We start from the raw sequence: 11,807 nt of genomic DNA on the forward strand, positions 1-11,807 counted from the left end.
CCCCCACCCTTTACAAAAAGGATGTGGATGCATTGGACAGAGTCCAGCAGAGGGCAACAAAAATAATTAGGGGGCTGGAGCAGATGAGAGGCAGAGGGATTTTAAGCTTATTTACTCTACGGAAGAGAAGAGTGAGGGGGGATTTGATAGCAGCCTTCAACTTTCCCAAGGGCGGTTCTAAAGAGGATGGAGAGAGGCTGTTCTCAGTCGTGACGGCAGAACAAAGAGAACATAAAAACATAACCAATAAGAAGGAGCAATGGTCTCAAGTTACAGTAAGGGAGGTCTAGGTTGGCTATTTGGAAAAACTAGTCCTCTAGGAGGGTGGTGAACCACTGGGATGTATTACCTAGAGTGGTGGTGGAACCACCATCCCCAGATGCTTTTAAATCCCATCATGTCAAAGCCCCGACTGGGATGATTTAGTTGGGATTGGTCCTATTTTGAGCAAGAAGTTGATCTTGATGACCTCCTGAGGTGTCTTCCAACTCTATGATTCTACGTTCTATAGTCCAGAAGGCAGCTGAGGAGTCTGGTTCCATTGTTTTGCTCTGATGAAGAAAACCGATTGCAAAGCCCAGAATGACGCCGTGGAACCAGGCTCCCCTTAGATCAGGATCTACCAACTCCTAGCAGCACCAGGCCCTGCCAGAACAACAGCGGACAAACCTACAGACGCAACTCCGCTGCTACCACGATCACAACCATGATCACTGCTGTCATGATTGATGGGCCCAGCATGTGCCTCTTACAACACATGGTGCACCTCAAGCCAGTGGATCAAATGCCCAGCGAGAACTACGTGGGTGGAACTAGACAATCCTTTGGCTCACAAACAAACTCACAAAGAAAAAAGATAAAAAGAGGAAAAAAAACCCCAACCTCCCTCGCCCACAGGGAACGCTTTAAAAAGCGACCGCTCCACAGACAACCTCTCCATCCTTCTCCAAGGAGAACTGCCCAGTGCCTTCAAACTGCCAGCCTGGCAGCTTCAGTTCATAACTCTGCAAAACACCGAAAACCCTGGACTGAAGAGAAACGCTGGTTTTGTGGCTCATTACAACCATTTGTAACACACCTCACTGCCGGTTACCCTTAATTGTCCACTTCAAACCCATTATCCATAATGATCTAATCCTCAATTTCCTACTTTGCCTCATGGCCTGTCTGTGCTATGCATTACCCCTTCTGCTTAGCTATTTGTCCCAACCTGTAGGCAGCTCATACTAGGTCTACATTGGCAATGCTACAGTGGTACAGCTGCATTTGTGCTACTGAACTAAGAATCTACACTGAAGCACAACTGTGATGGGAGAGGTCCCTCTGCTGAATCCCCAGCCCTGAAGGGAGGTAGCTATGCTGGTGGAAGAATTCTTCCAGATTCTGCTGTCTGCACCAGGGGGTCCGGTCGACTTCACGACATCACTCTGAAGCATGGATTTTTCACACCTCTGCGAGGTGTAAACCAGTTCTCAGGCACCTGGCTTCCTTCCCTAGACCAGAGGAAGAATTCTGCATAGTTTGAAACTGTGTGCTCTTCAGCAACGGAATCGGGCCAGTAAAAGAGGAAGGCCAAAAATATAAGACGGTTCAAAAAAGACCTAGATAAATTCACGGAGGACACATCTATCAATGGCTATTAGTCAGGATGGGGAAGGATAGTGTCCTTAGCCTCTTTGCTAGCATAGAATAACAGAACTGAAAGGGACATTGAGAGGTCATCAAGTCCAGTTCCCTGCCCCCTCAGTAGGATCAAAGTCTATCTATATCATCCCTGTTAGATATTTATCCAACCTGCTCTTACATATCTCCAATGATGGAGATAAGCTGGGAATGGCTGTAGAATCACAATCCTAGGGCTGGAAGAGACCACAAGAGGTCATCAAGTCCAGCCCCCTGCCCAAAGTAGGACCAACCCCAACTAAATCATCCCAACCAGAACTTTGTCAAGCTGGGACTTGAAAACCTCTAGAGATGGAGATTCCACCACCTCTCTAAGCAACGCATTCCAGTGCTTCACCACCCTCCAGAAAGCAAAAATCTCTGCACTTCAAAGCCACTTTCAGAGTCCAGGTTTTCCTTTCTGCTGACTGTGGTCAAAGCATAAATTACCCTGGTATTTTCTAGGGTCTGGCCAGGCCCATTTCTCAGTGAGCTCATTATAATGTGCATAGCCCTGTAGCTTAGTCCTGAGCTTTTGGTTCCTCTCCTCACATGCGATTCCACAAAGGCTGCCACTCTCTGAGTACCAAAGAAGGGAAAATTCTTCCCCAAAAGAGCATCCCACCTGAGATACCTTCCCTAGAACAAAAACCTCACCCACAGATGCCTGAAACAGTGCTGAGGCAGCTGAGATTAAAGGGACCTAGGGAACAGGGGCTGAGAAATCTCATCCTCCACCCAAGAGAGGAGACGCCCTGCTTCTTTCTTTTGATCTCAGTGGTGAAGACAACAGATCTACCCCTGCTCCTTTGATGTGTCATCCCGCAGCTTGTTCTTTCTGGGGAAGACAGGCCTGTTGCAGCTTGATGAACACGTCCATTCAAGCATCCAGATTCCAATCCCCAGGTTTCAGCAGCTTCAACACTTTTCGAGATCTCGGTGTTTCTGGACTCCCTCCCTGCCCAAGGAGGACAAGAATGACCCCACCTTGATGACCAGGTAGACCAACACTCTAACAACCAGGCACACCAAAACCCACTTGGGTTGATGCTAGGTAACTGACAAGCACAGCAATAAAACTATGATCCCCCTGAGGAACTAGGCCATAGATTTCCTCTTGCCAGGTCTGGTCACAAGCCCGCCGAGTCCTGTCTCTCCTACAGGGCAATCTTAACTGCTCCAGTGGATCGCCATCTCATCATGCTGCATCCACACACACACACGCTGAATTTACCCAAACTGCGTCCTGCTGTGCATGAAGGAGGAAGGCTGAGAGATGCTGGATGATATTTCATCGTACTGAAATATACTGATTCATTGAAGCCAAAACATTTCACGGAGATGTTTTCATGGCAGAGCATCAGGAGAGAGAGACAGAAGAGAGTGTGTCTCATTTTCTGTAGCCTGGTGCGATAGCACCAGCCTGGACCTGAGAGAGAGACATCTGTACACTTTTATCTAGCCCACCATGCAGGGCTGGACTAGGTCAGGTTTCCTTCCAAGCCTATATTTCTGATTTTATAAAATCATGACTGGTGTGGAGAAGATAAATAAGGGGAAAGCTATTTAATTGTTTACAGGAACTGGGGGTCACCAAATGGAATTAATAGGAACCAGGTTTAAAACAAACAAAAGGAAGTTTTGCTTTACACAATGCACAGAAAACCTGTGGAACTCCTCGCCAGAGGATGTTGTGGAGACCGGGACTTGAACAGGGTTCAAAAAAGAGCTAGATACATTTATAGAGGACAGATCCATCAATGGCTATTAGCCAGGCTGGTTTGGAATGGTGCCCCTAGCCTCTGTTGGTCAGAAGCTGGGAATGGGTGGCAGGGGAAGGATCCCTGTTCTGTTCATTCCTCTGGGACGTGTGGCTCAGCTTACAGCAAACACTGGATCTGAGGGCCCTCTGGCTCTGGCTTCGACCAGAAACTCCACTCGTGGCCAGAGAAACTGTCCCCATGAATTACATCAAAACTGATATGCTCCAGTGACACCTTTTGGGAGTCAACAAATTCCCATTTTCCAGCAGAAAACGGTGTTTTCTGGAAAAATCCCAAAGGGCCCAGGGATGTGTATACATTTGTATTTATGAGTGTGCATCTAGGTATTTTAGGGGAGTGCTGGTGACCGGTCAAAGGAATCCATGTCCTTCACATCCCTTCCTGCCAGATAGAGATGCCTCCTTTTCTATGGGCCAGCAGCTCTCGCTCTTCCCCTGCCATTTACTGGAAAGAAGAACTTGTCTCCAGAACGATGTGGGAAATCACACCCATAAGCAGAACACAGGAGAACTGTAGCCTCTGCCACGGGGAGCTTGTAGCAACAAGCTACTGAGCTTACAGGAAACCACTTGCCGAGGGATGAGTCGGGGAGCAAAGGTGTCTCTGCTGATTCTTGTTTCCCAAACTTGAAAACCACACCTCTGGCCAGAACAGGCTGTCTGGGGGAGCTGAATTAATTGACCAATGCTTTACTTGTTCAGAAATCTGGGACCAAGAAAGAGGGCGATCAACCCTGTCACAGAGTGATCAACAACTTACCTGTTCCAATTTCTGTATTAAAATCACTTTCCTGTCCACCTCTGCACTAGTTCAACTCTGACACTTCAGCTGGCAGACGTTGCTATAACAAAGCAAGCCTAGCTCCCAGCCCTTGAAATGACAAAGCCCTTTTCGCTCTTCCCCTTCTCCAGGTTGCAGCCCACAGGTCTTTCCCTGCCCCGTATCACAGAAGAATTTGTCTGCTAACCAACCAGGCCCCTGCATCAACTCCTGCTCCCTGTGCTTCTGGAGCCTTGTTTATGCTGGGTTATGGCACAGAATCATAGGGCTGGAAGGGACCTCAGCAGGTCATCTAGTCCAGCCCCGGGCTTCAAGCAGGATCAAGCCCCACTAAGTCATCCCAGCCAGGACCTTGTCCAACCGGGACTTAAAAACCTCTAGGGATGGAGAATCTACCACCTCTCTAGGCAACACATTCCAGCGCTTCACCACCCTCCTGGTAAAGTAGTTTTTCCTAACATCTAACCTACACCTCTCCCTCTTCAACTTCAGACCATTACTGCCATCTGACACCACTAAGAACAGTTTCTCATGCTCCTCTTTAGAGCTCCCCTTCAGGAAGTTGAAGGTTGCTATTAAATCACCCTTCAGTCTTCTCTTCCATAAACTAAACAAGCCCAAATCCCTCAGCCTCTCCTCATAGGTCTTGTGTTCCAGACCCTTAATAATTTTTGTTGCTGGAGCAGGTTCAGCAGAGGGCACATCCTTTACATACTGGGGGGCCCAAAACTGGACACAATATTCAAGATGTGGCCTCACCAGTGCCAAATAGAGGGGAATAACTACTTCTCTAATCTGCTCGAAATCACGTACAGGCACGTACAGGTTGAATTCCTCTAATCTCCAATTTCCCACAATTTCCCCATGTCGTTCTTGAAAGCAGTTTAGCACCCGTTTCTTCTCTGTCCATAAACCCTTTGGCCTTCTGTAAAAGCATCAGGAGGGCATCTTTAGAAGGGGCAGCTGGTTGCCTCTGGTGCCACAGTCTCTTGGATTAAAAGGAAAGGACCAAAGACCCTGTGTTTCAGACTGATTGTCCGTTAATTAACACCTAGGTGGACTAGTTGTAGCAGCACCATTTAAGTACAGGTTGAACCTCTCTCTTCTTGTCCAGCATCCTCGGACTCTCACTGGTGCTGGATGAGAGAACTTGCTGGACACCAGGAGATCAATATTGTCCAGCATATTACCAACATTTCCACTGCTTACTGGACTCTTGCGAGACATTTAGTTGTAAATTACAGCTAAATAACAGCACAGAACACTGAGAGCCAGGACTGGTGTCTGTAAACAAACTTTAATGGGATCATGGGCAACTTAGCCACACCCATGATAAGTGGTCATCTGGCTAAGTAAAATCATGCTGGATTACAGATGTTGCGGGCTGAGAGAGGTTAAGCTTGTAGCTGTGGCAGCAGCTTCCTTGAATGATGATCCTTGAATCAGCCGCTAGAGAGTTTGATTTCTGCTTTTTTCTCTTTGCTTTTTTGCTGGAAAAAAGATTCGGTGTGACCCATCTGGAAGTACCAGTGCTGCTTTTGTGCACGTGTCTGTGCACACATAGAGTGTGTGTTTGTGTACATGTCGGCAAACCTTACTGGGCACATTCAGACTACTGGAGCTCGGACTCACTAACATAAATCCAGAGTTAATTCCACTGAATGCAGCAGGACCTACTCTGGATTCACTCTGGGGCCAGCCCTATGAATCCATCGAAATCTGCTATTTGTCCTGTGCAAGGCACAAAGGGAATAAAACCTGGTGGGGTATCACGGAGATGGGAACTAGCATGGACAAGAGCCTTTTCTGATGCGTGGGCATTGTCCATAGACAGACAGGTTGACTAATTCCTGCCATATTGGCAATTTATTTTTCAGAAATTACTTAGTGGGACAAGGACATAAATAATCCCTTGATGGGAAATTGCAGTGGTCCCCACTTTGCTTCCTGGCTAAGCTCCACAACAGAAGAGGAAGCTGCTTCTTCCCTATTTCCACCCCCCACTATTAATATGACCCTTGAATCTGTCTAATCTGAAAGGTTTAGAGAGAGAAATGCTGAAAGAAAACAGCAGCACATACAGAATGAAACAGATTTCCAAGCACCAGGGTTGTGTGGTGCATTAGCACCATCCACTGGACAATTTGGGTAGCAGCAATAAAGATTTGGTTGCCACGACGGACCCTTTGTAGTGTTGTGTGGCGAGGCCCTGATCCACATCCAGTGAAGTCAGTGGGAGCTTCACCATCAATTGCAAAGATCCGCAGATCAGACTCTTTAGTCTTTTTTACACTACCCACTTACACCAGCAAAACTCATGTCACTGAGAGGTGTGACTGTTCCCCTCCATGCAACAGCATAAATGACACCAGCATAAGGGCTAGTGGGCATGGCCCTACCTCGGAGGTCGACCTTCTCCTATCAACATAACTTCACAGAGTGGAGCCCTTTTTTGCTCCAACGGGCAAGCTCTCTCTCTCTCTCTCATCAGTGAAGAGCAACTTCCTTTCACACACTGCAGTGCTGTAAGTAAAGACATGCCCTTAATTACCAAGGTAATAAGCACTATGAAAAAACCGGCAACAAAGACCAAGGGTTGGGTTGAATCTTTGGAGAAATGGATGGCAGCTTTGTTCCCCCTGCCCATCTAGTTAATGTTTTGAGGTTTTACAATCTGTAGTAACAAGATGAATAATAATGAGATGTGGAAACTAGTTTAACCCCAGGCTGAAAAACTGGAGGATCAAGCTACCTGGAGTGAAACAAGCCCTTACGGGCTCACAAGCCGATCAGTCTACCCAGCTAACTTCCCCGTAGGGCAAGTGAAAGCAGGTCTACACTTAGGAGAAAGTCGACTTAAAATATGCTACTCCAGTCAGGGGAATAGTGTATCTGGAACTGATGTACCTAAGGCTAAATTTCTATAGCATCCTTGCAGTGGGAGGTCAAAGGGAAAAACTGTCCTGTCGATCTCCCTTACTCCTTGCCACCTCACGGAGTACCAGGATTGAAAGGAGAGCGACAAGCAGTCAATTTAGTATGACCCTGCTAACTGTGCCCCCGGGAGATTACTGTCCGGTGCACCAACAAACCCTTAACACTTCTGAGACTGAAAATCCATAGCTCTAATGACCTATTACTGGGATTAAAATATCTTCCTGCTAGTCAAACCTCAAATAAGATGAGCAAATGGCTTTTATACAGCAGCCATGAATTTATGATTGCAGTTGTATGACGGAGCTGCTTCTGACGGTAAAGGGTAGAGCTCACTTCCAGTTTACGTCCCTAAAGCTCATGCTTCAAGGTTTCAGCCAGACACTGGTAGGGGTTAGGAAGGAATATAACCAAGTTCCTTCCTCCCCACTCCTCCCCCAACTGTATTCTGAGAGGGCTTTTTAAATTTCCTATCTCTAAAGCATAAGAGATGGCCATGGCTGGAGCCAGGCTGGGTGCCAGGGTGAGCCAGGGGTCTGAAGTGCACTGACCATTCTCTGTCTCAGCTGCCTGGTGGGCTAGTGTTTGCTCACCTGCATGGGGTCTAACTGATTATCCTCACCTAGGTAAGACCGGGAGGTTTTGAGGGGATGGGGCTAGGAGGGGGACCATTATACTGTCAGTTAGACACCTCCAGTTAGGGGGAAAAAGTCAGTGTCATATATAATAGATGGCATTATGCTTAACTGCATGAAAAGTTAAACAAGAACTCCTCCTAGTGGAAGATTGTGTCACTGCTGTCAGTTCTCCCTTTCATTGTTCAGTACATTTCCTTTAACAATGCTAACAACTTACAATATATATATTCAAGTGCAACTTAAACTGTACTCTAAAAAAACCGTTGAACATACGACTAGAGTACCTTGCAACTGGCATCTTCCTGAAATCTTTGAAGAACTGTGCAAATTATAATTAAGCCACAATGTAGATGTATTCGGGAAAGCAGATGAAAAGTAAACCTTACTAATTATCAAAGGTACTAGAAATGTTTGCTCTCTTTATGATACCCAGATGAACAATGATAAATAAAGCTAAGGTTACAAGGGTTGAAAATCATTAGCATTATTAAAGGAAGTGTAATGAGATAAAAATGAAATGTAGAATTCCTTATTGATAGAAAAGGAAATATTTGAAAATTCTCTAACTATGTACATTAAGTTTTTTTTCTTTTTTTTTAGGATTGCCTTACCTGAAAAAATACAGTTTTTCCTAATAATTTAAAATAAGGTGTCATTTCAAATGAGGCCCCCAGTTTCAGGTAGTACAGGCAGAACCGCTCTAGTTCAGCCAATTCTCTGGTTGAGCACCAGTCAGGTCCTGAATCTGCTGGACTAGAGGGCTTCAACTCGTATTAATTATCTTCCTATGACTAATAGATAGGTAAATGTATTTATTTTATTATGGAATTGTATTATAAACTCAATTAGCAGAGCCCTTGATTCATAAAGTATAACGGGATATACTCATTGGTTGTGTGGAAAATTTGGTGAGCAAAAATGAAATGAATGTTTGATTAAAAATAAAAAATAGTTTATTTCATAGTTATTTATCAAAGACTTCCCCTTTTGTTACAGATTTATATAGATACACATCCCACAAAAGCTTCATTCCATGGGATAATCAAAAGCCAAAAACTTTCGCAAACTTGTCAGGAACTGTCCATTTGACACGACTTACTACGAACTAGGAAGGGCAGTCATAAATCAGAAGTCTGTCTGAAACATCTATCACTGAAAATATTACATGAGGTGAGAAACAGATCATCATATGTGATAAGTGCAAGTGTATTTTTAGTCCCCTTTCTTAAAAATCCCTGGGGAAAGGCAAATGCACTGTCCTTCCATGAAATAACTTGTGTATGTACAGAGCATTTCTAGACACCTTCAAAAGCACTTTCCAAGAGCATCCCAAGACATAGGTCACAATGATGACACTTATTCTGCAGCTGGAGAGAACTGAGGAGCTTATCCAAAGCCACTAACAGAGTCAACAGGAGATCTGGGATGTTGCTTCTGAGGCTCCTTGCTCCTAGTTCTATACTCAGACCACCACTCCACGCGCCTCTCCTCTGGCATGGATGCAAAATGATATTTTCATCAGCTATACTGCTGCCCTTTGTCAGAGTTGCTTTTGAGTCAATCTGTTTGATTTAAAAAGCAAGAGGCTCCTGTCCCAACTTGTGCTACCAAAGCAGCACACCAATTCCATGGCACCATCCTCAGCCAAAATCCGAGTTATACTCTCTGTCATGTCACCGTTGATGGCAAGAGAGCGGAAGTGGTCAAAATCATTCCTACCCAGTTTCCGGAGGCGCCGGGCAGCTGCTCTGTAACATTTCCATGGCTGAGGTTCAATAAGCAGGTACTTGCACAGAGACGAAAGGTAGGACAAGAACTCCACTAGGCCATCATCCCCGTGGTTCAGGTGGATCCACATAGTCACTGACATACAAAAGCCGATGTCAAAAGTAGAACGGCTGAACCTACTCAGATAGGAGCCCAAGACTAACTCCCGGGCATCAGGATCCATGAGATCTAGGGTGGCGTAAGAGATGGAGCCAGGGAAGGGACTGCATTGCTCAGCTCTCTCGATCAACGTTGCATCGATGTCGCAGCACAGAAGGTTCAGGTCCTTTCCAAAAACCGGCTGATCAGGGCTGAGTTTGTTCTCCTGAAGGCCAAGGAGATGTCTGTACAGAGCAACACTTAGCTCCTACAAAGGGAAAAACAGCATTGGTAGCACATCATTAAGGTGGGCCCAGCCTCAGCACTGAGATACAAGGATCAGGTTTCAGGTTTTCACTGAGGTTTTTAAGTCCAGCAAACTAAGGCAACCCATTGATGGACTTATCCTTTCTGTAACCAGGCCAAAACATGTCACGGAACATTCCATCTGAAGATCTCCAATGACTTTTTAAGACATTCATTATCCAAACCTCACAGCCTGTCTCCTCATTCCCCCTCCCCACAGACACGTTACCCCCAACTGAGAGGCACTAAAGCAACTTAATTGGGGTCACACAGCAAGGGTTTGATCCATTGCTCTCCACTGAGGCTAACGTATTTTGAATGACACCTCAAGACAGCAGCAGAGCCAGGAACAAAGGCCAGGTCCTCTAACACCCCACCCAGAATCGGCTCCAAACCCTACGGAGAAGATTAGTTCCGCCAACATACAGCTTGATGAATTCCCCCTTTCTTTGGAGAGCAAATGCTGTATTTGGCTTCTCTAAATACGCCTCAGAATACTAAAAGCCTGTATAAAGATGGAGAAGGCCATATAGATAGTAATGCACTTCCAAGCCCTAATTACTTATGGACAAATATTTATAAAGCCCTGGGATCAAGGGGCTCTGCTTCCCACTGCAGCTGAGTGCAGCAGGCGGGGCGAGAGCAGTGGGATGGAGCGGAATAGGCTGCTAGGCTGTTACAGATCCCAGCAAAGCAGGGAAAGCCGGAGGGCAGGGGGCAACTCCAGCTGCTGCTGCCCCAGGCCCTCCCCTCCCCCCCGGGTAACCCCCTCGGGACCCATCCATGAGGAAACAGCAGCAGGGCCCCCCCCCCCCCCCCAAAGCACGGGGCCTGTCCCGTCCACAGGGTTCAGCCCTACGCCACTCCCCCATCCTATCCCCAGGTCTGCCCTCCCCCCGCGCTGTCCCAAAGCCCCCCCCCTCATACTATCCGCATCCCCCGATACCGCCACCCCGCTCCCTGCCCCCGCCGCGGGCGGCTTCTCACCCCCGAGTTGCAGCCGACGTCCAGCCCCAGCAGCGGCGAGGGTCCCGCCGGGAAGAGCCGCCCCAGCAGCGCCGGGGGCAGGAGGCGGACGCGGCCCTCGGGCGGGTGGAAGCGGGAGTAATTGGGGAAGTTCCCGTAAGGGGCCGCGCCGGGCTCCGAGCCGCTCGGGACCGCGAGGGGCGGGCCAGACATCCCCTCAGTTCCGTCTCTCATGGGGGCCGCCATCTTGCCCGGTCCCTCCCCTCAGCCGCCCGGCGGGCCACCCGCTGCCAGCGCTTTTCCGGCCCGGGGGAGAAAGGTTCCGCCTGGCGGAGCTGCGCCTGCGCGAGTTGAGACGCTGGCGCTGAGTAGCCAGAAGGGTGGAGGCTGGGGAGGGAGGCACCGCAGGGCCCTGTGCAGCAGCCATTGCGGTCCCCACTGCCTTTTGGTCTCTTCATGGGACTTCCTGCCACCCCTCCTACTACTGTTCCTATTACTGTTGGACGTACAAAACCGGCCAGAAGGGCCCCACTGCGTGAAGCACGTGTAGGGTTTATCTCCCCCGGGGGCTAGTTCCAGGCTAGTCTTTCCAACTGGGTGTTCCAGAGTTACTCCACGGCTGCGTCTACACCAGCCCCTTCCTTTCGGTAGGGGCATGGTAATGCGCAAGTTGGGAAGATGCTAATGAGGCACTACCATGAATATGCAGCACCTGATTAGCATAATAACAGCCACACATATAGATGGGGGCCTTTCAAAAGGCCCCTCCCCACCCCGGTCTTTGAAAGCTCCTTCTTCCTATTTGGTTTTAGGAAGAAAGGGCTTTCGCAGTCCGGGGGGGGGGTCCTTTCAAAAGGCCCCCACCTACACG

General features: G+C 47.8%; 1 protein-coding gene across 1 annotated transcript; it reads right to left on the reverse strand.

Annotated features, from left to right (window-relative positions):
• Positions 1-8,644: 8,644 nt before the first annotated feature.
• BCDIN3D (BCDIN3 domain containing RNA methyltransferase) lies at positions 8,645-11,193 on the reverse strand. The gene is made up of 2 exons (XM_074980045.1): positions 10,958-11,193; positions 8,645-9,932 (listed from the first exon to the last, which is right to left on the reverse strand). Exons 1-2 carry the CDS (start codon positions 11,180-11,182, stop codon positions 9,339-9,341), a joined length of 819 nt encoding a protein of 272 aa, XP_074836146.1. The 5' UTR covers positions 11,183-11,193; the 3' UTR covers positions 8,645-9,338.
• Positions 11,194-11,807: the final 614 nt, after the last annotated feature.

Source organism: Carettochelys insculpta, chromosome 29, assembly GCF_033958435.1.
Source record: "Carettochelys insculpta isolate YL-2023 chromosome 29, ASM3395843v1, whole genome shotgun sequence".
Lineage (NCBI taxonomy): Eukaryota > Metazoa > Chordata > Testudines > Carettochelyidae > Carettochelys > Carettochelys insculpta.